Below are 27,226 nucleotides of genomic sequence, written 5' to 3'. Positions count from 1 at the left end.
GAGGAACATTTCTGTTTCCTGTAGTGATAAGAGATGAACTGAAAGTCACTTTGGGCTCGTAGATCTTGGTGAGTGTGTTTGTCTGTCCCATTCCATGTGCTCCTAGTGCTCTCATGCTCCACATACTCTACCTTCCCAACAAGCAGGTCAGTGTTGTGCAGCACACAGACAGTGACACATTGGTCCGCGATAGTGCTGACATGCTACACATCCAAAGGTCAGTTTCTACTCTGATAACGGAGCTGAGGGGGGGGGGGAGACTGGAAAACAAATCTCAAAACACGATTGGTCCTTGACTGTAGCATTTTTTCTCCTGCTCTGCCTGCTTTTTTTCCCGCTTGTCTCACTTTTCTCGTTTTTCTCTCTCTCTCTGTCACACTCTCACAGCTGAGTGCTACTTTAAATGAGCGGAAGGAGTGGTCCCAGCCTAGACAGAGAGAACGGAGGAACGGCAGAGAGAGGTCTGAAGGTGTATGGTGTGTGTGGGAGGAGAAGGAGCGAGACTTGCAGACAATAAGATGAGCAGTAGGCAGATGTGAAAAAGAAAGTAAGAAGGGAGCGTGAGAGAAGAGCCTGGAGAGAGAGAGAGAGAGAGGGAGAGAGAGAGGGGAAGTCTGATAAGTGGCCGGGGGGAAATGACTGTTGGCTTCTTCTTCTTCGTGCGGGACTGACAGCTCCAGCGGCCGTGTGGATTCTAGAGTGAGGATGGATCGCGGAGAGGGCAAGAAGCGCTATGTGTCCACCCTGCATGTGCAGCTGTCCCCTGGCACTCGCACCATAGTCACCACCAACAAACGGACCATGACCGCAAACAAAGCACTGGACTCAGGTAAGGGCTAGCGGTCAGATTTACATGAGACAAAGTGCAATGAGAGATTCATATGTACATTTCTCTCTCTCTCGCTCTCTGTGTGTGTGTGTGTGTGTATGTGTGTGTGTGTGTGTGTGTGTGTGTGTGTGTGTGTGTGTGTGTGTGTGTGTCAGTGTGTGTGTGTGCCTGCGTGTGCATGGGAGGTTGTGCGTGTGTGAGAGGTTATGGTTGTTACTGTAAACGTTTCCCCTGCAGGTCAGTGCTGTTGATTTGGAGTGTTGCCAGTTCGTAGCATGTCAGGACAGCTCTGCGGGTCGTTTTAATCTGCCGTCATCAGCGCCGATGAGGCCTCCGCCGCTTTCACTTCTCCTCTGTGCTGGTGTGGCCCATGCTGGCCCAATAATCCCTCTAAAGCCACTTCTGGACTCATAAACGGCACTTCGTTCCAAAAAAGCAGAAGTGATAGAACAAGCTGAGACACATTTGTGTTCACTGTGGCAGTTTATTTGTGTTCAGCATAATTCTGCCGAAGGGTACATGTACTTTCATGCACCATTCAATGTAGAATCTTGAAGACAGGTTTATGCCAGTTTGCTGTTTTAAGAAAAAAGTGTTCTGTCACATCAACCATCAACATCAAGTTCATACATCTCTTAGTGACATAGTGGTGAAATGCAACATTGAAATACGGCATTTCAGTTCCTGACTGGGTAAATAACTTGCTAGGGGACAAACAAAAGCTTTCTGCTTTTGGTCACGATCAAAAAAAAAGGACTGAGACACTGAACTGGTCACCAAATCAGAATGGACGTCTGCTTCCGTATTTGTCGGGGTGAAGCCACTGACTCGAGGTATGTAAAGAATAATTAAGCAGCTACAGTATGTATATCAACAGAGAACAGCACAGCTGAGAGAGGAAAGATGTCTGAACAGTCTGACCATTCACAGCACTGTCCAGGGGGAGAAGCGTACCGTACCGGTCTGGTTTTGCCTTATGCAACAGATCCCCATTGTGCTAGAGAGATAGTAGGGTAACCACTAGAGGAGAGGTGTGACAATCCTTCCTTGTCTGTATGTGGAAAGGTCAGACTAAGCAGGCCTACGGGGTCAAAGTTGACCTTATTCAAACACTCTGGAACAATACTAGAGTTTTTCTTCGATGAGGAAAACGACCCCTCGTGTATGGGACTTTTCCGGGTGTATCCAATGATACACATCAAAGTGTTCCAAGCAATACCCTGGCGTGATTTCAAAGAACAAATACCATTTGTGCAATTAAATGGACCAATGGAGCAATGGACCACCACCAACCACCCCCTCCCCTCCCCACCACCACACACACACACACACACACACACACACACACACACACACACACACACACACACACACACACACACACACACACACACACACACACACACACACACACACACAGGGAAATGGTTAATGTTCAAACAAGCCTAGAGGCAAGACCATTAGCTGATAAATAGGAATTTTAAGTTGACACATCATTGCAAAAGGCTGCTAAATAGAAGAAGCATGTTGTTCACAAACAAAGCAGCAGCATAAAGGACCTAGTTGACAGTGACACCAAAACAGGAATAGAAATAGCAGGGATAGCCAAGGCACAAGAAACAAGCTAACTTGGGTTACAGAAACTGATGCAACCATTTACGAGCATGCAATGTAATATCATCCTTGTGCTCCAGTGACTAAAACAAAAGTAATTTGAAATCAGGAAATCAGAGGAGAAGCGTCTGCATCTCCACGTCTCAGCATGTTTAAATTATTTCAAGATAGCAACTGCAAAAACAGGCACTCTTTATCGATTAGTCATAATCAACACTGTAACATCAGCGCTGCCCAGTTGCTGTTGTTTTTGTTATTATGATGTTATCCGTATGTTTGCATGGTCTTTCTTTTTTCGATCACTATCACTATCACTCCCTACCATCAGTCCTCATTCCGTTATTCATTCCAATCAGATCCTCTATCTGCAGGGCAAACCATGACACTTATTTGCAGTATAGGCATAAACAGGCAATAGTTTAATAATTGTTTTAAAAGTACAGTAGATCATTAAAAAACATCAAATACGCAAAATAGAATAATTAAAAGACAGAGTGCATCTGGTTAGACCAATTAGCAGAAAGCAACCGAGAAGAGTTTGGTCATGAGTCTAAATTTGAAAATGACTACAGTTGAGGCATTTTTGTTGTCATCTGGAGTAGCAGCTAAACTGTGTTTAGCTCTAACAGGGGGTTTTAGCAACAAGTATTTCTCCTGAGACATTGAGTAGGCTGGAAGGTTGGAAGGTGTACTGCTGTACTGTACTGCATAGGCAATTAAGTCCTGTTCCATTTAGTGATTTTAAAGCAGATGAGCTTTAAATTCAATGTGACTTCCTGGAACCTGATGCAGGGACATTTTGGAGGAATGTGTTCAGTTCTTTTAGTTTTCGTGAATACCTTGCCTGTTGCATTTTGTATCACCTGGACCTGTTTGACTATCATTTTAGGAAGGCCTGTGAAAATCACATAGCAGTAAACAACCCTGCTGGAGATAAATGCATGATCAATGCATAAATGCAATTGTTTTCTAAAAATACATTTAAGTTTGGCAGTGTTTAGAGGTGGGAAAACGCTGATTTAGGTCACTGTCAATTAAGACATCAATATCTTTAACAGTATCCTTTGCTTTAAGCCCTTCTATGTTGAGGGGAGTGGCATCCTTAAGTCTTTCCTACTTTTTATCAAATATAAGGACATCTTTCAGGGCTTCCCATGTCCTTATGGTTAACCACCCCATAGCTCAGTCTTATGTTATACGGCTCCACACATTTGCACTAGATGTCCACTGCTCTCTCGGTTCTGTGTCCACCAGCCTCAGTTCCATTAGTCATTGGCCACAGCCTGTCTCTCATGTGCTCTGTTCTGAGGTGTGTTGATGTGTTTGAATGGTACACAAGTACACGCAGTGGAACCTGTTTCAACCCAGCTTTCTTTCCGCGTTTATCTGTTTAACTGATAACGTTTTGTTGGTAGACGCACGCACATGCTTACATGCACACACACGCGCGTGCACACACACACACACACACACACACACACACACACACACACATGCACACATGCGAGCACACACACATTCACACACACACACACACACACACACACACACACATACACACACACACACACACACACACACACACACACACACACACACACACACACACACTCACACACACATTTTATGTACTTTATTTGATTCCACTTTACAAGTTACAGTACATTAGGAATCTACAGGTTCAAGGGTATAGGAAACATTGTCTCTTCCAAATAAACATGCTTCCTATAACTGCTGATATGGAACAGTATTTTACTAGCTGCTTAGCCTTAGTCTTATGTAGTCCTCCAATGCAAAGTCCACGGACCGCCAACCTATGTACATGACCTAGGCTACCAAACACCAACACAATGAGCTGGCATTTGTAACCTAGGTTCTCAATGACAGAAATCAAAGGCTGTACACACGCACGCACGCATACATCCACTCAATGAATTTCTCTATCTCTCTCAACAGTAGACAAAAACACAAATGGAAATAATCAAGACTTTGAGAGAGTGTGCCAGATGAAGATCAAGCTGCCATCATCCTCCGTGTTTTCCCCGACCTCAGAGGGGCTGAATGGCAGGAGCCCCAGGTCACCACTGACACCCTTGGGTGAGGACAGTGTTGCTCAGGGACCACTGTCTCCTGCTCAGAGTCCCCAAACAGTAACCCCAACACGGCGGAAAGGTAAATAATTACAAAGCACCTCCAGCCCTAAGACCAGGCACTATACACTACTGCACAGGGCTCGCTCTGCCTAGGAACATATACTGTACAATTCAAGCGTGCATGATCCCACACAAATAGACTCCGCCCACTGTTTTTTTGTAATATCACCTACATTTCCTCTTGACTCTCCGCAGAAGCTGTTCTGAAGAGGAGGACAAGCTCAGGGACAGGTGAGATCTCTCTTTTCTCTCTGTCATTTGTTGTTCTTTTGCTGCATTGACATACATAGACTGTCACAACCAGACTCAAGAGGCACTGAGGTGTCAGAGGGATTGTTAACCTGCAAACATTGCACAGTTGCAGTAACAACTTCTCCTCAGATTTGACTGAGTTTACTAAATAAACCGGCTCATTTTTAGACTCAGGACCATAGATTGTAAATAGTAGCTCAGGACATATCTGGCAATATGCATTTTTACAGGACAATAGCCACATGATAATGGTCAGGATTAGTAAGATTTTTTTCTTTTGTTCAAAATCAACACAATTGCATGTGACTTTCTCTTGACAAAAGATAGGAAGTAATTGTCCCCATTTTCATTGGTCTTCCTGTAATACTACTCTTGATGTGATGAAAACGATGGCTTGCAGGTATCTCAAGTCCACATACCAGTGCTGGTAGAAGTGTATCAGTATAGTGTATTAGAAGTTACTTATGCTCACAGATCACAGTGTTTAGTTTTTTTGTTTTAGGTTTGAAAGTGAATGAATTTTATCATTGTGTGAGCTTGATAAACATTTTCAGTTCTGTATGAAGAAGTGTTGCGTGTGTGTGAGAGAGAGAAGGGAGGGGGATGAGAGTGACAAACTCATTAAAGTCATTAAACACACAGTAAAAAGCTCAGTTTCTCATCTCTAATCGCTTTGTGACATCCAGGCAAATAGTACTGAACCCACAGATTTGAATAATTACACATTGCTCATGTGACATTGGTAAACCTTCAAGCAGGGCTACTCATATCAGGTGATCTTTACTGCTCCTGTGATCAGCCCAATGTAGACTGAAACAAATGAAGCCAGACGTCATAGCGAGAGCTCCATCACCAATGACAGCTCAGTTGCATTCAAATAATCCACTTAGATGTCCAGCAGAAGTAACTCAAATTGAATGGATGTAAATGTTATGTCTTGCTGTGCCTGAATTTCATAGTAAAGCACTTTTTGATGTAGTCAATTGATTTTTAATATGCTCTACTCTCTCTCCCTCTCCCTGTGTGTCTGTGTGTGTGTGTGTGTGTGTGTGTGTGTGTGTGTGTGTGTGTGTGTGTGTGTGTGTGTGTGTGTGTGTGTGCAGTTCCTCCATTGCTGTTCTTGACTCCCCCCGCTGTGGTGGAGGTTCAGGTTGGGACTGAGGCACGTCTGACAGCTGAATTCAGTGGCTGTGCACCTGTAGCCTCTTGCTGGATTCACAACAAAGAGGAGGTACACACACACACACACACACACACACCACACACACACACACACACACACACACACACACACACACACACACACACACACACACACACACACACACACACACACACACACACACACACACACACACACACACACAGTCTCTTTCTCTATGTGTCTTGAGACATAACCAAGAACATGAAGACAGTGATATACATGACATGCACACAATAGATACTGCAACTCTCTCTCTCTCTGTGTGTGTGTGTGTGTGTGTGTGTGTGCGCTTGTGTGTGTGTGTGTGTGTGTGAGTGTGTGTGCGTGCAGGTGAAAGACAGGCCTGGGTACCGTATAGAGAGCAGTGACGAGCGCAGCACACTGCTAATCTCCGCAGCTCAGCCAGAGGACGCCGGTGTCTACTGCGTCCTGCTACGCGATCGCAAGACCACCGCTCAGCAAACACTCACCCTGTCCGTCGCTGGTACGCATCGCCTCTCTCTCACACAGACACACACACACACACGCGGTAATGGTCAGAGGTCCCTTTTGCTTGATGCAGTAGCCTCTTCTTTGTTGGCTCAAAGAGGAGGGCGCTCCACAAAGCATCGTCACAGGCCCTCTGAACTATTCCTGTGAGAGTTTTTTCAAGCATCCTGATTCCTGCATGTTAATGCCAATCTGCTAGTTTCTGTGTTTGTGTTTACTCACTGCTGCTTGGTATTTGACTGAAAGTACTAAATTGCGCTCCATGCAAGCTTCTCACTCTAAGATGTGTGTGTGTGTGTGTGTGTGTGTGTGTGTGTGTGTGTGTGTGTGTGTGGGTGGGTTTGTGCTCCAGACAGACCCCATCCTCCGGCCTCCTGTCCCGTGGTGTCCTTCTCCCCTCAGGGTCCGGTGATCTCGTGGTCAGGCCCCAGCTACGACGGCGGCAGCGCTGTCACAGGCTATGTGGTAGAGGTCAAGGAAGTAGGCCCAGAAAAAGCAGGGGTCTGGCGTGAGCTCACGGCCCAGTGCAAGAGCACATCCTTCAGGCTCCACGCTGAGCTTAAGCCCCAAGGGGAGTACTGCTTCCGGGTACGCGTCTGTAACGCAGTGGGTGTGAGTGAGCCAAGCAAGGAGTCACAGGTCTTTCAGATGGAGACTGCAGGTGAGAGATTCTGCTGGGTGAAGGCCTTAGCTCTGTGGAGAATGTTGTGTGGCTGCCGTCCATTGCTTTTCTACAGTAGTTATACCTGCAGATAGCATTTTCATTATAGTCAGTAGTTAGACACCAAACATAAGCACTTTTACATTTTTACCTTTGACCAATTTCCTTCAGAAGTAGTTAAATTAGTACAAAAAGTGTTACACAGTTGTGGTGTATGGGAACAAACATCAGGCTTTCCAGATGTTACGGCCTGCAGTTTGGATAAAAAAGCTTTATTGTGTGTGTGTGTTTCACGATTCCCAGAAGACCAACAGGAGATGCCACTGCAGTATGTGGATGTCACAATTGACACAGTCCACAAGGTCACCGACCACTACAATGTTCTAGAAAAACTGGGATCGTGAGTATAATCAGTCACAATCAATCTAAACAAAAAACTTGTAATCATTTCATTTCATTAGTCTCTGCCTTGTCAGAAACGAACACTATGTACGGGATAATGGACGACACGCCGTGCGGTTATTCAAAGTTAATGCACGTTCTAGACGGTGATACGGCCCGACGCGAAGCAGAGGGACGTTCCGTCTAGAAAAGTAAATATAAAATTTCTCAAACTGCGGTTACTAGTTCTAAATGGATGGTTGCTATGGCCAAAAGCCAGTCGTTAGTTCTAACAGAGACGGTTGAAAAGTATTTAAGTATCTTTGGTTTCAGCCATGCCATCAACTAGGCTACTACATAATTTATTGGTTCACGTAATGAATCATCGTTGCGCCACCAGGACTGCAAGTTGTTTAATGAGATTACAATTCTTGTTTAACTAGGCTAGTTGCAGACGTCTTTTTATGTAGACTATCAGCTAGCCTGAACAAGACCGTATCACACTTGAATATTAATTCGCCAAACTCGTTGTGAAGTTTAAATGCACTGTCACGTTACATAGAAGCTGTAAAATGCACACCCTTATAGAACGCAGGACAATGGGGAACTCAACCGAGCAGTGGAATAATAAAATAAATAAATGAATTCAAAGAAAGGAGCCATGAACAAATGAGAAGCCACAGTGTCTGTCTCTCTCTCCTTCAGGGGTAAGTTTGGGCAGGTGTTCCGCCTCAAACACAAGGAAACGGGCCATGTGTATGCTGGGAAGTTCTACAGGGGCCGCCGTGAGAAGGAGAGAGAGGCAGCAAGGAGGGAGATTGAGCTCATGAACCATCTCCATCACCCAAAACTGGCGCAGTGCCTGGGAGCCTACGACACCAAGCCTGAGGTCGTCATGGTGATGGAGTTGTGAGTATCGGGGGGGGGGGGGGGGGGACTGGTCCTGGAAGGCATTGCAGGTGGTCCCTCACCATGCCTTCAATAATGTAGTTTCACTGCAGGAGTCACTCTGTTTTGGGTTGCTTCCGTAGATCGTCATAGTTCCTGATTCACAATCAGTGGAAAACCCGTTTTGCAGGACACACATGAGCCTTAGGCCACATAATTCAGTTGGCCTCATCGGATCAGTCTGACTCGGCGGTGACCTGGGTTCAACAATAGTAACTCTATTGTTTGAGTACGATGTTGTTATCGTGGTGCGGCCGGGTGACATGCATTTCTCCTGTTCTGCCGAGCAGCATAGCGGGCGGCGAGCTGTTTGAGCGCATCGTGGACGACAGCTACGAGCACACGGAGCACACCAGCGCCTGCTACATGCACCAGGTGCTGGATGGGGTCCGCTTCATGCACCAGCAGAGCATCATCCACCTGGACCTCAAACCCGAGAACATAGTCTGCGTGGACAAGAGCGGCACCTCCATTAAGGTCATTGACTTTGGACTTGCAAGCAAGCTGGGTGAGTGTGTTTACACGTGTGTGTGTGTGTGTGTGTGTGTGTGTGTGTGTGTGTGTGTGTGTGTGTGTGTGTGTGTGTGTGTGTGTGTGTGTGTGTGTGTGTGTGTGTGTGTGTGTGTGTGTGTGTGTGTGTGTGTGTGTGTGTGTGTGTGTGTGTGTGTGTGTGTGTGTGTGTGTGTGTGTAGGGTTGTGTGTGTGTGTGTGTGTGTGTATGTCTTGTGTGTGCGGCTCTGTCTTGTACCTAGGATGAACCATTATCACACTTGAAAATGATAGTTCTCCATTTTCATGTGTTTGTGTTGAGCCCATACTTTGTCATATACAGAGATTTTCCACTTTAAGAGAAACTGGGCATTTTCCAGCTTACAGCTTGCAGCATCTCCAAACATCCAGATGGAGCCTTTAGGAGAAGCACTATTTATCTTCTCTCTTTCAGATCCCTCCACGCCTCTGACAGTGATGCATGGAACGCCTGAGTTTGTGGCTCCAGAGGTGATCAACTACGAGCCTGTGAACTTTGGCACAGACATGTGGAGCATCGGGGTGATCTGCTACATCCTGTGAGCACTGAATCTTCACTGAATAATGCAAAAGCAAGATTGTAAAGTCATAGCAAACATAGAAACAGAGTGTGAAACAGAAATGTGTGTGTGTGTGTGTGTGTGTGTGTGTGTGTGTGTGTGTGTGTGTGTGTGTGTGTGTGTGTGTGTGTGTGTGTGTGTGTGTGTGTGTGTGTGTGTGTGTGTGTGTGTGTGTGTGTGCGTGCGTGCGTGCGTGCGTGCGTGTGTGTGTCTAGGCTGAGTGGAGAGTCCCCTTTCCAGGGCAGCAGCGATGCTGAAACTCTAGCCCTGGTCACGGCTGCACAGTGGGAGTTTGACGATGAGAGCTTCGAGGACATCAGCTCTGAGGCCAAAAATTTCATCAGCTCCCTGCTCAACAAGAATATGAGGTCAGAGGTGACACACACACACACACACACAACCATGTCCCCAACCCCACGCACCCTTCTTACTAGGGTTGGGCATCGATAACCGGTTCCGTCTTGGAACCGGGTTTAACTTATCAATTCCATCGACATCGTACGTCTTTTTTGTTATCGATTCCCTTAACGATTCCCTCAGCCTGCATGACGTCGGACTTTTTCCGGTTTTCCTGAAATGTTGTGTTACTATACGCCCTCTGCGACGACTCATACTACAAGTCAAATCGTGTAAGGGTAGTAATACCAGCAATATGTTAAAACATTTGTCCGTGAAGCATGGGATTAAGCTCCAAGAGTGTCATGTGTTTGACAGACTACGGAGGGGTGCTAACGTTGCCTGGTCCAGGGCTCCAGAGTGCATATGCGCCCAAAATGTTTAAGAGTGTGCCTGAAAATAATTCTAGGTGCACCTGACGCTGCTCGGGTGAAAGCATACGTTTCCTTCACAAGTTTTAATTGTAGACTATGCGTGCAACTTTGCCAAACTGTATATAAGTAACCCCCTTGGCCCGCTCTCTCTCCCTCTCCCTCTCTCGTGCGCGACACCCGCCCCTCGACATGCACATTCACAATCGTGAAAGCAATGACGCATAGAAGACAACTAGCGACATTATAATTAATTTCGGTTAGCATCATAGCGTAGGCTACTGCACAAATTTGATTCAAACTCTTGCATTCAAGTTGACTGATCATCTCAATGTTTTCCAACTCTAAGACTCAAAAGGACCTGTCCCAAGGAGACAAAGTATTAGCCTACCTTGCAACTTAAACACACGTGGGGAAACTGAACAGTCCAACCAGTAGACTATAATAAGCTAGCCAACTATGCTACTTTGTTTACAATTTGAGGCTTCAAGCCGACAGCTGAATTAAAGAGGCAGAGTTGTAATATGAATAGTCATGAATGTCATGAATATCAGAAATGTCAGTAGTAGGCTATAGATTAGAATATATAAAGAATTATATTATATATATATATATATATACACTGTAGGCTATATATAGCCTATATCTTTATAATCTTTATAAAGAATATGTATATTCCTTATTGTGAATAAAGACAAGCTTTTTCTACGCCTTATTGTTAAAAAATCATTCACATTATATGAAAGGAGAGCGATAAAAGGTGACCTTTTGGCGTTAAAGGCGATGCAATGAAAAATGTGGGTGCACCTACATTTTTTGGGAATCGATAAGAGAATTGATAAGGAATTGGATTGATAGGCAGAATCGATAATGCCATCGATATTGATAAAAACTTATCAATACCCATCCCTACTTCTTACAGTGCTACCCCCACCTGAAGAAACACACTGCCCCTATTTACACAGCGGTCCACAGTGGTCCTGACACACTGAAGACTTCCACCCACGCCACATATACAGATCACATACTGTATGCTGTATGTATTCCTACACAAAGGCGTGTCCGAGCCGTGCGCGTGTGCTCCTGTGTGTGCAGGCGCAGGATGTCCTGTGAGGAGGCTCTGGCCCATCCCTGGATGCTCTCCGCTGGTGGAGGAGCTGCAAAGTCCCTCTCCAAGGACAAGATGAAGAAATTCCTGGCCAGACAGAAATGGAAGGTATTTGTGTGTAGTGGAGAATGATCTTGAGAATTATTCATTAGTCTTGTTGACATTAATTAACATTTGTTAACTAATACGCTAAAATATATGATGAGGGAAATTAGGGGAATGATCATGAAAATGTGAAGATATATTGGTCTAAGAAGTAAAAAGAATTGTTCTGAAGACTTGAAAATATTCAGGTTAAAAAAAGGCAGGTAATTGACTGATGGAACATCTGAGTGTCAAACTAGGCATAGAATAAGAAGCGAAGACAGACTGCATGACAGATGGAGAACTCAGATCAAGAGCGCCTTAAGGAAAGTAGAAGACCTCAGGAGACTGATGAGACTCCCTGTGTGTGTGTGTGTGTGTGTGTGTGTGTGTGTGTGTGTGTGTGTGTGTGTGTGTGTGTGTGTGTGTGTGTGTGTGTGTGTGTGTGTGTACAGAAAACTGGAAAAGCTCTCTTGGCTTTGAAGAGAATGGCACTGAAACCCAAAGAAGGCTCGTTGTCTGTAAGCAGCCCAGTGGAGGGTAAGGAAGGCACTTGAGTGCCCACATTTGGACACAAAGAGTTTACATCTCTCCCACTCCCTCTGTTTACACCCCCCCCCCCCCCCCCCCACACACACACACCTTTAAAGTCTGTAATGGTGTATGCCATCTGTGCTGTAGACTCCCCTGAGGTGCTGGAGGCTTTGGAGAGGAAACTTCAGTCTGCACCACAGTTCAGCCAGAAGCCCTCAGACGTCACCGTAGCAGCAGGATTAACAGCCCTGCTCATCTGCAAAATCACAGGTATCAATGAGCCCACACACTCTTACATGGCGCACACACACATACACACACACATGTTCTCCATCTTCTCACATACTGTGTCTTCACCCACATTCTCACCAATGGCCAACAACACGGTTCAGAGTAAACTCCATGAGTTTGACCCCCTTGGTTGTAATCCCCTGAGACACCTCTCCTAGCTCCATCTCCCTACCTGTTTTCTGCGCCTCCTCCTACACAGGCTACCCTGACCCAGAGGTGCAGTGGCTGAAGGGGGAGGAGGAGTTGGAGGAGCAGCCCTCCTGCGTGACCGTTGACTATGAGGAGGACGGCAGCTGCAGCCTCAAACTGGAGAAGGTGGAGGCCAAGGACTCCGGAGTTTATACCTGCAGAGCCGTCAATGACCAGGGGGAGGCAATGTGCTCTGTGACACTCACTGTAAAGAACTGAGCTGGATGTTGATGTTCCCATACTAACATACTAGTCTCTCAAACAGAAACATACACACACACACACACACACACACACACACACACACACACACACAAACAGACACACCCACACACACACACACACACACACACACACACACACACACACACACACACACACACACACACACACACACACATTTGCGGTGCCTTGTGTTCATGACCACGATGGTGAGAGAATTTAGGTTTTGATTTGATAAATCTCATTTCTCTGCTCTTATGTAAAATAACGACTGCTAATTCCAAACATACTTGGTGGTGGTGGCAATTGAGTTTGATACTCCTATGATGTGACTCATGAAATAAAAATGCTGCACTGACGTGGGAGAAACAGAAAATAGTCAGTGGCAAAAATCTGTCATACAACAACAATAAACATATCTCCTTAAGTTGCTGCAATGCTTTCAATTAGTGTAATATCTCATTTCTGGTGTGTTATTCAATGTCCAATCAGTTTAATAGGATATAGCAGTTAAAACGTTAAATTATTTTCATGTGGCCAATATTTTTGAGTGAGCCACTGCATTTCATTGCAGGTTAAATGTTGGTGTGTAGTTGCCTTTTAAGTCAAACATTGTTCCACAAAAAAATAATACATTTGACTAATTTGGTGCTTAAAACAGTTAGTGATAGTCAACAGAGAGTCTTGCAGAAATCTGTCAACCAAAAAATCCCACTTAAAGGACAGCATTTGCTGATTCGTGGACAGATGGTCATAAGATCAGGAAGGGAAGGTTGAACTAAAATGACACATCAACCCACTGATCTGTATATTAAGTGGCAAGTGGCAACTGAGGAACTTTAACACAGTGGACCCCTAGACTACATTTAAGTTCAATCTCACATCTTCCAGCGAGTTTTTCTTGTTCCATTGCCATAACAACTGGCTCCGCTGACCAAACCAGACAAACTCGCTCTTTATGAATCAGCGTAGCCTACATGAAACCCCGGAAATACTTTTGTTGGTTTCCCAGTGTACCTGCATGTGTTTCAACGAGTTTAACCCATCTGAGGTGGACGCCTCCGAATTGAAATCATTGAGCGATAAACTACAAGTAACCTGAAGGTCGAAGTAAGGTAAGTTCATCGCTCTATTTTATATAGCCTATTATATGTTATTATATTCCAGTCAGTCAGTAGGACTAGGCTATTAGACGACAACCTTGTCCCGAAGTAGCCCAAGAACTAAATGTTTGTGGATGTCATGTGTGCCATCCTCTATTTGCGGAAAAGTGCGTTAGTAGCTTGCGTTTTTACGGAGAGAAATAACGCACCCATGTTTTGTTTAGGCCGCCGCCGCCGCCACAAGGTTCCAAAATGCCACCGGTTGGAATTCCAGTTAGTTGATTATGAAAGCATCTCAACTGTCTCTCCATCTCATCTATTTCCCTTCCTTATATTGGGCTATACCATTAAGAACAATATTACTCATATCCCTGGAAAATATTGATTTAATGTTATTTTTCTCTTGACTAATATGTTTGCTCTGACTGAAAATGATGACTGCCACATGCCAAAAAGCTGTGACAAATGTGGTAGAAACATGGATATATATTTTTAACTAACATTGGCGTGTCGAAAATGATTCATACCCTTTATGAATAATCAATGAACATATTTATTTGCTATCACTAAAATTGTTCTTACAACACATATATAGTAAGCCTCTCCATGTTTCCTCAATGTTTCTAGACCGCACCTTTTTAGCAGCTATTAGGAACGATTATTTGCCACACACCATTTTTCATGAAATGTTTTAAAAAGATTTTAACGCTTCTTTTTCTGATTCCATGTTTACCACATTGTCTTGCAACCTTTTGCCATGTTGGGGCGTCATTTTCAAAGAGAAAATAAAGAAAGAGAAAATCAACATTAAATCATGTTTTGCTAGGGGTATGTAATTGTGTTCTTAACTGTAAAACTACAAATATTCTGTCCAGCAGATGATGACAGAGACTTTGATTCTTAGTCCCTATATGGCCTTACATTTTAATATTGGTGAAAGGAACAAATAGATAGATAGATACTTAGATACTTTATTGATTCCCAAGGGGAAATTCAAGAAACTGCACATATGATAATTTGAAAGCCGTGTGTATGTTGTGGGGAAATGTGGCTTGACATTTTCATAGTGGGATAGTACCTACCTCTAAGTAATTAGACACCCATGCACTCTGATGCACAATTACAATCTACTCAGGTATTTTATTTTGTATCATGTATTGTGATGAAATGTGTTGTGTTGTGAGCACACCAAGGCGCTTTGTGAAACATTACACTTAAACTTGAAACTTGTTCCGAGGCTACTCGACTATTTGTGTTGAGAAATGTCTGCATTACAAATACCTTAATGGCATATGTACAAGTCTTGACGTGTTGTCTTCACCAGCGCTAAACCTGGTGATACTTCTCTGTAGACGTGTATGTCAGGTGCAAGAAGATGGAGAGTCACAGTGAAGTGATTGCCAGACTCCGTGCAACATTCTGCACCAAAGTGACCATTCCGCTGCAGTTCCGTCTCACTCAGCTAAAAGCCCTCCTCGCCTTGATGGAGGAAAATGAAGCTCAGATTGTGGAAGCATTACACAAGGACCTTGCCAAGGTAGGCATATGAACATGTACAACAGCATTTACTGTCCTCGCCCGATTGTAGTGGGCTGCCATAGATGCTGAACTACAGCACCTGTCCCTTTTGCTCTCTGTTCAACAGCCAAAATTTGAAGCAGTGCTCTCAGAGATTGACATGGTGAGGAATGACGTTTGCCACGCGATGAATAACTTGAAGACCTGGATGGAACCTGAATATGTGGCCACGAATCTGGTAATCCTTTCCAACAAAACACGAAAGCAATGTCTGGAACTATCTGTATTGAGGATCTAGAGATTACAGTTCTCTGAGAATTTAGCTCAGTTTTGTTTCCCTTCGTTGAGACAGAAGAGCTAAGTGCCAGTGATATCTGCATTGTACAACATTGCTCAAGGCTTGCGTAACCAACCTGGAAGCTTTACCTTGATGGTTCATAACCTTGTTGGTAAATTTGTTTTATACCAAAGTGAAACATGAAGTACAATCAGGATACATGGTTTAATTACAGCTGTAGTACAGGAGAGAGGCACACACGAAGCACAGGGTACTCCAGAATATGTGTCTCTGATTTGATAGAGAATTATACAAGGTGTAAATACACAACAGCAAAGGACAGATCATCATACAACAACAGTGGAAAACTTCAGGAGACACTCATCCATCGTGTGTGATATCTGTACAGTACATGTTTAGGAACAGTACAGATATCACACAGTGTCATGACTGTCAGTGACTGAATTATCAATTCCATTTTCTCTCAACCTTAATGTGTATATCAGAACCAGTATATTGAACAAGTATGCAATCTTGTCCACAAGAATGAGTGCTATCTTGAAGAGCTGTCCTGATTTTCATGTCTGTTCTACTCTTTACAGTATTTTGTGTATTGTGTGTTTCAGGCAACAAAGTTTGATGATTGCACCATACGAAGAGAGCCGTTTGGAGTCGTTCTGATCATAGGGGCATGGAACTACCCTCTCCAACTTATTCTACTACCTCTGATTGGTGCCATAGCCGCAGGTACATCCTTCCATTCATGCCTGTTTTTTGATCATGCCAGCCTTAGGTTATGACCCTCATTACATACAGTATGGTAGTGGCTATTTGATCCAAAGAGATGGACATATTTACATAGTGCCTGCCACTATTTATAGTTTTGTTGATTTATTCTAGTTACACTGATATTTCACCATACTGCTACATAATAATATAACATTTGATCATATGGAAGGTCATTATGCAGTCGTTTTACTGTGTGGCAGCTGTTCTGAAATGAGCAGCCTTCTTCAATTTCTCTGACTCCTCTGGCCTCCTCTGTGGGAGAGTCACTCTGACCTACAAACTGTTGTTCCATTCATCAGCATCAATGTGTCATTTGTCTCCAATCATGTGAAGGGTGAACCAAGTCTGGTTTGTCTTGTGTTGCCTTTCTGTAGAGGTGGATAATTTATGGCTTAATACTAAGGACAGACTGGCTTAGTCAGCTAGCATGGCTTTCTCCGCCCATTAGACATCTGAAGTTAGCCTACATACAAAAAGGACCAAAAGTTGCCTGATCTCCTAATATGGGCAAAGATGGTACCCAGATCTTCTTATGTGGGCAAAGATGGCAGTTTTGGGGTCGTTTTTGTATGCAAACTTCAGAGGTCTATTGGAGAGCACTAGTTTTTTGACCGAGGTAACTAATTATATATTATAAATACATTTTGTGAAGAAATCATTTAGCATTTAAGGTTATTATCTGTTCACTATACAATCTCCTCAAATGCATGGATGAACATCTCCCTACACAGCACCCCTGAAGGGTCAGTTAAGATATCCACCAGGAGTACTTTGGGCAGAAAATGAATATGTTGCATACATTTAATAAATCATACATGTTATGTTTCACCTGTCTCACAATTTCTCAACCGCTAGTGGCCTGGTTAACGTAGTCTGATTTTCATCAAGGGATGTGTGTCCCCTACTCAGTGTGTTGTGTTTTTAGTTCTGGTCACTCCTGGCTGTAGTGGAGTTCTGTATTCTGACAGATTGGTACCTACTACCATTCTATGTTCAGCATCCAGTAATAACAAATGCTGGGGGTTGCTTTGAGTGTTCATTCTTTATACTGGCATCATGCATTAGGTAACTGTGCCGTACTCAAGCCGTCTGAGATCAGTCAAGCAACCGAGAAGCTCCTTGCTGAACTGATTCCCAAGTACCTTTCCCAGGTAATGCAGTGGTCATTCACGTGTCCTCCCTCATGTATGTTTCTGTGTGTACAATATGTTTTCCTATTCATGTCTGCACAAATTTCTTTCAGGAGTGCTATGTAGTTGTATGTGGGGGAGCGGAGGACACCAAAAAGTTATTGGAGAACCAATTTGACCACATTTTCTACACTGGTAAGATAAGTTGCAATTCAGTCCAGTCTATATTATTTGTGTGTGTTGATGTGGTGATTCTGTGTAAAGTTGCACATGTGGTGGTGCAAATTGACTTCTATTACTTCACTTCGATTTGCACATCTCCTTTAGGTTCTCAGTCAGTGGCTCGAAGCATCCTCCAAGCTGCTGCTGTTCACCTGACCCCCGTCACCCTGGAGCTGGGGGGGAAGACCCCCTGCTTTATGTATGGCCGGCTGGACATGAAGACCACTGCCAAGAGGTTGGTCTGGGCCAAGTACTTTAACTTGGGCCAGAGCTGCGTCGCTCCGGACTACGTCCTCTGCACCGCCGAGACGCGGGACGCCCTGCTGCCCGCCATCCGCGAGGCCCTGGAGGCCTTCTACGGGACGGACCTCCAGCGCTGCCCAGACCTGGGCCGCATTGTGACGGACAAGCACTGGAGCCACTTGATGGACATGCTGGGGAAGTCCAAGGGGAAAGTGGTGATCGGGGGGGAGAGCACCCGAGAGGAGAAGTACATCGGTAAGCAGGGTGGAGGAATGTTGTTATAACGTTACAGCACTAGTGCAGCGCAGTCATATAGGTTTGGTCACCTCGTCAGTGATGAGCTGTTCCATAATGCACAACATTTGACGTAAAGGACCACCGCGACAACCTCTGATTGTACGCCATTGGTGGTGCTGCAACTTTCTATATCTATATTTCTATATCTCAAACTCAAGCTATGATTTTATTGCTGGTATTTATTGCTGGTATGCTGTACATCTAGTTTCAGCAGTAGTAGTGATGTAAACTGCAATAGTGATTTACAAAGCTGACATTAGATTTTTGGATTCTGTTGCCTCGAGAGAAACATCTGCTTCATATTCATCACCACCATTTTCAACCTTGAATTTCCCAATGTGCAGACTAGGCTATGAAGAATGTGCACACTTAAAAATGAACAATGATGCACAGTGTTTTTGAGAGCCCTTGTAAAGTCTGTATGATGAGTGCTGCCTCCCCCCACCTCACCTCTATCCCTGCAGCACCCACAGTGGTGGTGGACGTGGATGGAACGGACGCCCTCATGCAGGAGGAGATCTTTGGACCCATCCTCCCGATCCTCACCATGGAGAGCCTGCAGGAAGCCATCGACTTTGTGAACACCAAAGAGAAAGCCCTCGCCCTGTATGCTTTCTCTGATGACCCTAAGGTAAGCAGGAGGGATAACAGATGACGCCTAATGTGCTGTGGCTCGATCGCTTGTCAGAGCCTATTGAATGGTTTGTGCACCAAATAGAGTACAGTTTTCATGGGGGGGCTTGGTGTAATGTAAAGAATTTGTTTCAATTTCTATGTAAACATCTCCACCCTGACTCTGCCATCCTTAGATTGTAACCACAGTTCTGGAAAATACCTGCAGTGGAGGATTCTGTGCAAATGATGGCATTGTGCACATGACGCTACCAAGTTTACCTTTTGGAGGAATTGGTAAGTCTAACGGTTGCAGGCCATCATATCATAACTACAAGCACTATACTGGTATCATGGATCCTTTCTACCCAAGTGCATAGCTCATGATTGGTCAGTATATGGAAGGCAGGTTTACATACCTCTAGCCTTCAGGAGAATAACTCATTCCCCTGATGCAGCGTTCCCTATTTGACCTCCGTCCCCCCCATCCAGGTGCCAGTGGGATGGGCTGCTACCATGGGCGTTGGAGCTACGAGACGTTCAGTCACAAGCGTGCCAGCGTGCTGAGGAGCTGGGCACTGGAGCGGGTCGGTGCCTTCCGGTACCCCCCCTACAGTGATTCCAACCTCAGCTGGCTACGCTGGGCAACCACCACCAAGAAGAGCAGCTGTTCCATTATGTGAAAACGTAGTCCAGCATTTGGGTTGGCTGCGGCACAAATAGGGCACTGACCCAAGCTAAACGCTTTTTGCCTGTTACTGCTAGGTAACTATTAAAATATTGCATGGTTTAGTTTGATATTCAGAGACGGAAGGATTTTCTACTTTTATTTTTACGTTTAAGTTTTGTAAAGACAAAGGTGTACATCTGTTAAATGTTTATACTCACTGTGAAATGATTTTTTTCTTGAATGTCACAATTGTTGATGCTGTTCCTTGCTCCTTATATAATTGCTGTATGTATCTGATGTAAATCAGTCTTTTTACCACGCATAGGTTTCTATAGTCAGTTTTTTTTAGCTGCATTATACATATTAGGTCAATCTCAACCTGAGGTAGAAATGTAAATATGAACAAAACATTGTATAAGCAAACAAAAACAACAGATCTCAATGTATTGTAAAGTAGTTTTAAATCATCACTCCTATGAAATTACAAGTAAAACATTTGAAAAAATAAGAATGTTTTTATTTCCCCATGATAACTAACTAAATTTCAGACTATGTAAGTTATAAGATGGTTTACTTTGTAAGGGCAAATATTTAACATTAAAATGAATTGGAATAAACTAGAATTTTAGTTTAACATTAAATGTTAATAATAATAATAATAATAAAAATCTTCCAAATTAAAAGATTATCTGTCCACTCTAAACGTATTTATTTCTTTGTTTTAGGGAATCACATATGTATAATTTATATGACCAGTTTGCACATAATTTTTTTATTATTCTAAACATATTTTATTAAAATGACACCTATAGGTTACAAATGCAAAGCCTCTGTTGAGACTTAGTGTAACACACATTTACTCTTCACAAAAGACCACATACGCATTTCGCAATATGGCATGTCTTCTGTCCAAATTTAGAGACCCAAGACACCAGAAATAAAACATGGTGTTGAAATTAGGCCAAAAGAGGTACTGCTGGTGCCTTCATTCCAGGCATACCCTTAGTGAACTGTGCAGGATGAGGCTGACAGACGTGTTGAGGGAGGGCTGAGTCTGGACTGTTCCCTTCAGGGTTCCGGTTTGTATGAGGAGGGCGGGTTGGTCCCAGAAGCCCCTTGCTCGGGGGCAGGAGAGTCTGGGGCAGCGGGGGAGCTCGGCGCCGTGGTCTGCTCTTTCTGTACCAGCTCGGGCTCATCCTGTCCGGCCTGAGGGGGGTGCACCAGGACCCGGTCGATGATGCCGAAATCCTGGGCCTCCATGGGGCTCATGTAGCGGTCCCTCTCCATCACGCCCTCTGGGGGAGGCAAAGGCATATCACATGGGTAAAACATGCAATACAAACAACATGGCGAGAGACAAAAACAGTTGAGCTCCTGGAGACGACCCTTTCTGAAACTAGTAACTTTGCCCTCTCCCTAGCCACTTACCCTTCGTTTGCATGTTCACACGGAGGGACCACTATAATAAGGGCCATCCGAAACCAATTGCTGTTAAGTAGTAGTGTGTTATAAACTCTCCAACGCAACTAAATACCAGTGGTCACTAGTCGAGAGTGTGTGTCAATTAATGTGGCACGTCATGGAGGACGTTTCAACATTTTACTAACCGAATATCGAGTAATGGAGTGGGTGGGGGTTAGTTCCATAAAGAGTCAAAATCAACACTGGCATCCTACTAAAACCAATAAACACAGACGGCAGCCTGGCTATCACCACACCAAGCTCAATCTTTTGAGATTGAACATTAGTCTGGGGAGTCTGTACTGTATTTCTACTGCACAAGAGGCGTGATCAATGGGCAAAGTTCAAATGACTCTGTACGCTTGGATAGTCCTTCAACCAATCAGACCAGCGATCCGGGTGCACCTAGTGGATAAGCCCGTTTGTGATTGGTTCCAGCAAATATGGAAAGGAAGCAGGAGAGATAAATGTGCAGGGCAAAATCCAACTGCCAGTAGATCAGGCTAGGTTTACCCCGTTTACACAAACGGGTCAATAAAACTGTGAATTCAAACAGGCTTTCAATAAAAATGTCAGAGACCACTACATGGTTAAGATACACCGAATCACAACAGATCATCCATGTTTTCTGACAAAGTTGTTTTGCTGAACTGCTCCATCAGTTATTCCTTTATAACTTATGTAATTTCTTGACAGAAAACATAGTAAAACAACTTTCAACCCACCTATTGTTTCCAGTAGCTGTCCAGTGTGTTTGCTGTAAATTTGGTTGATCTGTCTCTTCAGTTTAAGAATCTCCTCTGCTTGAATGGCAATATCTGTGGCCTGGCCCTAAAACACATATTAACAGTATTAAACACAGCATACAGTAGCCTACAGTTACAAATACCCACCTCTTCTACCTCCTCAACTTCCCAATGTGCCCCCAGTTCTCACCCTTGCCCCTCCTGATGGCTGGTGAACCATAATGCGGGCATTTGGGAGTGAATGCCTCATGCCATTTGTGCCTGCAGCCAGGAGTAAGCTGCCCATGCTGGCAGCCTGGCCCACACACCAGGTAGAGATGGGGTTCAGGATATACTGCATGGTGTCGTATATTGCCAGGCCTGCTGTGACCACGCCACCTACGGGTGAAAGAGTACCAATGCAATAAGGTCAGAGGGAGTATTTAATAGAGACTGCCAATGTGTCTCAACCAGAGACTGACAGAAAACAGCAGAATTCCTCTCCACTCACCAGGGCTGTTGATGTACATGTGGATGGGTTTGTTGTTGCTCTCTGACTGAAGGAACAGCAACTGGGCAATGACAAGACTGGCTATAGAGTCATCAATCTGATAGGAGTGAGAGAGAGACACAAGGCAGATATTGTAAGACGTAAGTAGTTCTTATGAATTAGTCAATTTGCAAATCTCGATCACCATGTACCTTACTACTGCAACCTGCAGGTAGCATATCTAAGAAAATGAATGTACACTATTGTGTGCAGATACATGTTCATAAAAAAAAAAACACTTGCTAATTTTGACATGAATGCATTTCTAGACCTTGTTTCTGCCGTCTATGCTCAATGTCTTTTCCACATATAGATTACATGCATTACATATTCTTTCACACAAACATACAGGCATTTGTGGACGTTTGCTGTTGGAGGTGCAAACAAACGTTGCATCACCATTGAAATCACATAGGAAATTCGATATTGCGTGCACCTCCAAGTGGTCTGTGACCTAAGTTTGTGTGAAAGAATAGCCAAACTCACTTTCAATGTGTGAGCAAGTAAACCTACACATAATATGGCAAGTCTGACAAAGTGACACTGTTGAATCAATTAAGATGGAGAGACTTACTGGGCCCATAACACAGATAATTCTCTCTCTTAACAAGCGAGAGTAGATGTCATAGGCGCGTTCTCCTCGGCCCTACATGTAAAAATGCACAATAACATAATCACAATGTGAATATCAAAATGCAGTATTTACTGGCCTAGTGTACAGCACAATGACATGACATCATTCATCCGCGGCCGAGTCTTACCGTCTGTTCAACTACAATAGGTATAAGAGGACTTCTCCATGGCGCACTGTGATGAATAATTCGACTTCCTTTCGCAGCAGACAAGCCCAACTGTAATACTCTCTATGACAGCAAAAGCAAGAAGTGACAGACAATAAGCACATGAAATCAATCCAACTTACACGTGTCATGACAGGACATATTAGGGTGCATAATGGTCATGTAACAGTATCCCGAGTCTGTCAGTCACTCTTATCCTCTTATCTTGATTATTATGGCATGCATATCAAGCTGGCAAATTATATTCAACACCGTTTAGTTCTCGCACACTTATTTTCCGTTTAGCTCGTCTGGTCAGATACAAAACCTTAACATTGCTAACTTAGGTAACGTTAACGTTACCTGACATAGGTTAGCTAACGATGGTTATACAAGCCTCCCCCTATCACCGCACACATCAAGCATTGCAACATTATTACTGTCTTGAACTCCTTCTACTCTGCACAGTGTTATCATGTGTAACGTGTCATCTCAATCATTCAGCCGTACAGGTAATCAAGACAACTTACTCGTATCAACATCGTAAACTCCTGTAGTGTGGAATCCTTCTGAACGACCCCGAATAAACCGGATGTAATACCAGTTTGACCTTCCAGGTTCTGTTCCATACATCTACCACTAGATGGCGGTGACGGACAATATACAAAACTTCAGAGCCTGATTGAAGCCATCCATTCAGGTAAGCTACTATTTTGACTTGCAAATAAAGTTACGTTTTGACCGATACAATTGTTCAGTAACCATAGCTAATAGCTATGTTGAGTTTTTAGATGATAAAACATAACAACTCAAAATGAAAGCCTAGCCCCGACGTGAAAAGTATTGGTAATTATCATGATCTCAAACTCTGAGGAGGAGAGCCAGTCAGTGCAAGAGTCATGGGCAAGAGTTAACTTGTGAAGTTAGACAATCCACATGACCAAAATTAGTGACATTTCGATGAGAGGCTTGATCTTTTTGAAGATCAGATTTCGATGGGAATTATTCAACCGGATGATGATAACCTAGGACAGGCCATACCAATCTGTAATAAAGCACATGTTATGTATTTTAGCATTTTACAAACGTAGCCTTTAGCCTATAAACTAGCCTCTAGACAGGGCACTGTAGAAGAATATGTAGGCTGAAGCTTGTTTGTGCTTGTAGCAGCAGTTGTGATTTGAACTGGCATAGGTTCATTATGGTAGGCTATCTTGACTGAGGTCTAGTTTATTTTGGCCTATATTGTGGGCTGACCGTTTATTTTGTAATAGTTTATTATTTAATTAGTTTGTCATTCTTCTGAATAAGGTTGTGGGTGATGTAGTGAGGATATTTTTTTCAATGATTTCTAGGCTATATGGAGCTTCCAAGAGGTGGAGGACGAGGTTCTGCGACTATCGGTCAAAATGCGGTAGGGAAAAGGTCTTATCCAAAGAGGGGGCGCCGCCGAGTTCAATGCATTTTAATGAGTGAGGACTGCCTATCTGCAGACCACTTTCCTAAGCCGACGCCGTCATGTCAAACAACAGCGCGAACAGCAATTTGGTTACAGCACAAAAAGCCGTCAAACAACTACGGCTGGAAGCCAGCGTCCGCAGGATCAAGGTAGGCCTATGCTTAAAGAACTTTGAAAGTGGATTCTCTGCTCAGGGTGTGACTTGTCAAGAAACTTCTTTGAAAGTCCATGCATCGTCCTTTGGTCTGTAACGAAGTAAACCTACTCCACGTCTGTATCTTGCCTGTGAAAGGCTGGTCCACCAAGAAAATGAGATTTATTTTTTCCCATCAGAATTGACATTAGGCTATTCGATAAAGTTATTTCTGAGCATGCAGTTACGGTCGGTTAATTGAAAAAGGATGTCAAGCTCAAAGCAGTTATATTTTATTTAGTCTACCGATGCAGACATTCAGAATAAGAATTGCAAATAGGCTACATTGAAGGGCGAAATAGCAGCCTTGGCAAGAATATGTTTGCCTGGTTGTACGCTCAAGTACGCTTTTTTCCCCTTTGCGGCTTTTTAAATTTGGGCAATACTTTTGTTCAACATTCGTACATTATGTTTGCATACTTGCCCGGTGTATCCGCTTAGATTGGGAAATGAAGACGAACATCTGGGTGTTCCCCCATGGCATCACAGTGGTGCTCTTTGTTGATTGTAGCCTCATGACAGTGGGGCAATTGTTGGCTGAAGCCTCTCTGAAATAGTCCAGATTAGTGGACCGTCGCACGACCTAAATCCAACCGAAGTGATGAACTTTTTGTCAGGAATTCTTTATGCTACAATCAATGCTTTGCTTGTTTTTACGTTTTTGCTTCAAGGCCTCATCTTTTATTTTTCTCACATTCTTTCCTCTCCATCATTTTTTAAAAATGCTGTAGGCCACCATGTATTTTGTTTTTAAGAGGTTCATGTAATGTAATCAGTGATTCATTTTACACATCAGGGCTCAAGTGCTATCCTTTTGAAATGATTAAGTCAAGATTGTTTAATCATGAAGCTTGCCTACTCCATCCTCCTTTACTATGTAGGTATCACAGGCTGCTGCCGACCTGAAGACTTTCTGTCTGCAAAATGCACATAAAGACCCTCTACTGATGGGAGTTCCGTCCAGCGATAACCCATTTCGCCCTCCAAAGTCCTGCGCCCTTTTCTGAGGTAAGTTTTGTACAGTACGTGACATGTAATGATCAGCCATCAACTGGAGCTGCAGCCACTGACTGTGCCCAAAGAGCTCTGATTCCCCTCAAGACTTGTTGACTACAATGCACAGGACATAATCGCCTAACCCCAAACAAACTCCTCATGCTCACTGAGAGATCTAATGTGTGATGGGCACTGGTTAGTGACGTCATGTTGCTTAGCAACTTCCCCCCTCTAGAATCCTGAAACAAATTGTCTGATCTGATTTTGTTTCAAATGGAAAGCAAAACATTGCATTTACGAGAAATACAGGATGATAAAATTGAATGCTTTTTAAACAGAAGACAGAAAACTGATGATTGTCCCCACTTTGATTTACCTTAGGGAAAATCATTTGAATATGCTTTACATCAGAGAGGGTTAGATAGTAATGAAGGATCTTTGCTTTACATGCTTTTCAATGGTTTTGCTTGACGAATGCAGCTATAAGTTCACCTACCTCCTTAAGCACAGACTCAGCACATTTTCTGATAAATGTGCTGAAAATATAACTTGGGCGTACTTTTACATATGCTATAATATGCACTCTTATGCATGTCTCTTGTAGTAACCCTGGGGGTGTGAAGCTTGCTGAAATGTTTCTGATTATCCTGCTCACCCACACCTGTCTCCTCACTCTGTCACCCAATGCTGGAAGATTTGGACAACATGTGAAGAAAGTGATAATGTGGGGCCATCTCTACTCTTGAGACAACACTGTATAGTCACTCCACTCTGTACCATCTATGTAAAGACGATGTTATTATTGTCGTGATGATTGCATTTTGCATTTATATTGTTTATTTGCTGCAGTGAAATGTTTCTCATCACACTGGCATGATACTTTATGTGCATTGTTGAGGCGAGGGTCTGGCTGTATTTTCATTAAGAGTAGTGTAGAAGGGCAGCCATGCCCGGAAAATACCTATTTTCCCATGCAAGCTCCCTCTTGATAGAGGTGTGATTTTTACATCGTCTGCGCTAATTGTGTTTATCTGTCATTTCTCTAAATTCTGCTAGACCTGGCACCTGCACAAGCATCAAATATATGGAGTGGAAAACTGCACACAAAAACTGACTATTTGTACCAAAGATCATAGAGCGCTGCGCGTAGCGCTCTATGATCTTTGATTTCTACTGAGAAGATTGTGCCAATTGTGCAAATAGCAGATTGTCTGACACTTGAGAATAAAGATATCGTTCTTCTTGTCCTGTGTCCTTTGTCACATTACATCTGTCAGTCTATGAGTCATGGGGCTAATTACATGCAGGCCTCACACAACCAATCAGCTCTGAATATGCTGCAGTGATTGTGTTAAAAAATGATCACAGTATACTGTATGATTCCAGTG

At 43.7% G+C, this 27,226-nt stretch overlaps 4 protein-coding genes across 7 annotated transcripts; 3 read left to right on the top strand and 1 right to left on the bottom strand.

Annotated features, from left to right (window-relative positions):
• Nucleotides 1–276: 276 nt before the first annotated feature.
• mylk5 (myosin, light chain kinase 5) lies at nucleotides 277–13,246 on the top strand. Of its 2 annotated transcripts, none has more exons than XM_062533158.1 (15): nucleotides 277–829; nucleotides 4,403–4,615; nucleotides 4,792–4,827; nucleotides 5,952–6,079; nucleotides 6,383–6,536; nucleotides 6,894–7,202; nucleotides 7,506–7,602; nucleotides 8,289–8,492; nucleotides 8,822–9,039; nucleotides 9,475–9,598; nucleotides 9,835–9,987; nucleotides 11,482–11,602; nucleotides 12,034–12,118; nucleotides 12,260–12,382; nucleotides 12,603–13,246. In XM_062533158.1, the coding sequence occupies exons 1-15, from the start codon at nucleotides 706–708 to the stop codon at nucleotides 12,809–12,811; spliced, it is 2,298 nt and encodes a 765-aa protein (XP_062389142.1). In that variant the 5' UTR covers nucleotides 277–705; the 3' UTR covers nucleotides 12,812–13,246. The 2 variants fall into 2 exon arrangements, with proteins under 2 accessions (XP_062389142.1, XP_062389141.1); XM_062533157.1 differs by having other exon boundaries at nucleotides 278–829; nucleotides 4,400–4,615.
• A 373-nt stretch (nucleotides 13,247–13,619) lies between these two features.
• aldh3b1 (aldehyde dehydrogenase 3 family, member B1) lies at nucleotides 13,620–19,995 on the top strand. Of its 2 annotated transcripts, none has more exons than XM_062533152.1 (10): nucleotides 13,620–13,929; nucleotides 15,242–15,454; nucleotides 15,563–15,673; nucleotides 16,339–16,459; nucleotides 17,567–17,652; nucleotides 17,745–17,826; nucleotides 17,959–18,351; nucleotides 18,858–19,024; nucleotides 19,203–19,302; nucleotides 19,498–19,995. In XM_062533152.1, the coding sequence occupies exons 2-10, from the start codon at nucleotides 15,293–15,295 to the stop codon at nucleotides 19,686–19,688; spliced, it is 1,413 nt and encodes a 470-aa protein (XP_062389136.1). In that variant the 5' UTR covers nucleotides 13,620–13,929; nucleotides 15,242–15,292; the 3' UTR covers nucleotides 19,689–19,995. The 2 variants fall into 2 exon arrangements, with proteins under 2 accessions (XP_062389136.1, XP_062389135.1); XM_062533151.1 differs by having other exon boundaries at nucleotides 13,622–13,929; nucleotides 15,270–15,454.
• A 447-nt stretch (nucleotides 19,996–20,442) lies between these two features.
• Nucleotides 20,443–23,827, bottom strand: clpp (caseinolytic mitochondrial matrix peptidase proteolytic subunit). Its single transcript, XM_062533154.1, has 7 exons — nucleotides 23,721–23,827; nucleotides 23,173–23,274; nucleotides 22,986–23,057; nucleotides 22,373–22,469; nucleotides 22,073–22,260; nucleotides 21,862–21,967; nucleotides 20,443–20,970 (listed from the first exon to the last, which is right to left on the bottom strand). The coding sequence occupies exons 1-7, from the start codon at nucleotides 23,817–23,819 to the stop codon at nucleotides 20,744–20,746; spliced, it is 891 nt and encodes a 296-aa protein (XP_062389138.1). The 5' UTR covers nucleotides 23,820–23,827; the 3' UTR covers nucleotides 20,443–20,743.
• Nucleotides 23,828–23,844: 17 nt separating this feature from the next.
• On the top strand, nucleotides 23,845–27,082 carry si:dkey-204f11.64 (uncharacterized protein LOC100537752 homolog). 2 transcript variants are annotated; one of them, XM_062533156.1, is made up of 4 exons: nucleotides 23,845–23,890; nucleotides 24,546–24,798; nucleotides 25,724–25,850; nucleotides 26,443–27,082. In XM_062533156.1, exons 2-3 carry the CDS (start codon nucleotides 24,709–24,711, stop codon nucleotides 25,847–25,849), a joined length of 216 nt encoding a protein of 71 aa, XP_062389140.1. In that variant the 5' UTR covers nucleotides 23,845–23,890; nucleotides 24,546–24,708; the 3' UTR covers nucleotide 25,850; nucleotides 26,443–27,082. The 2 variants fall into 2 exon arrangements, with proteins under 2 accessions (XP_062389140.1, XP_062389139.1); XM_062533155.1 differs by lacking the exon at nucleotides 23,845–23,890 and adding an exon at nucleotides 24,333–24,394.
• Nucleotides 27,083–27,226: the final 144 nt, after the last annotated feature.

This window comes from Sardina pilchardus, chromosome 3, assembly GCF_963854185.1.
Source record: "Sardina pilchardus chromosome 3, fSarPil1.1, whole genome shotgun sequence".
NCBI classification, from domain to species: Eukaryota; Metazoa; Chordata; class Actinopteri; order Clupeiformes; family Clupeidae; genus Sardina; species Sardina pilchardus.
Note: the sequence above shows the minus strand (reverse complement) of the source record. Positions and strands in the feature narration are given on the sequence as shown.

Coding starts and splice junctions, on each gene's coding strand:
- mylk5 (XM_062533157.1), top strand. CDS start 706: ATGGATCGCGGAGAGGGCAAGAAGCGCTATGTGTCCACCCTGCATGTG. Junction 11,603..12,033: donor TGGCCAGACAGAAATGGAAG/GTATTTGTGTGT, acceptor GTGTGTGTACAG/AAAACTGGAAAAGCTCTCTT. Junction 12,119..12,259: donor TGTAAGCAGCCCAGTGGAGG/GTAAGGAAGGCA, acceptor TCTGTGCTGTAG/ACTCCCCTGAGGTGCTGGAG.
- clpp (XM_062533154.1), bottom strand. CDS start 23,819: ATGGAACAGAACCTGGAAGGTCAAACTGGTATTACATCCGGTTTATTC. Junction 23,275..23,720: donor AGTTTACGATGTTGATACGA/GTAAGTTGTCTT, acceptor TTGCTGTCATAG/AGAGTATTACAGTTGGGCTT. Junction 20,971..21,861: donor ACAGCTACTGGAAACAATAG/GTGGGTTGAAAG, acceptor TGCCTCCCCCAG/AGGGCGTGATGGAGAGGGAC.
- aldh3b1 (XM_062533152.1), top strand. CDS start 15,293: ATGGAGAGTCACAGTGAAGTGATTGCCAGACTCCGTGCAACATTCTGC. Junction 16,460..17,566: donor GATTGGTGCCATAGCCGCAG/GTACATCCTTCC, acceptor ATCATGCATTAG/GTAACTGTGCCGTACTCAAG. Junction 19,025..19,202: donor CTTTCTCTGATGACCCTAAG/GTAAGCAGGAGG, acceptor TGCCATCCTTAG/ATTGTAACCACAGTTCTGGA.
- si:dkey-204f11.64 (XM_062533156.1), top strand. CDS start 24,709: ATGTCAAACAACAGCGCGAACAGCAATTTGGTTACAGCACAAAAAGCC. Junction 24,799..25,723: donor CCAGCGTCCGCAGGATCAAG/GTAGGCCTATGC, acceptor TTTACTATGTAG/GTATCACAGGCTGCTGCCGA.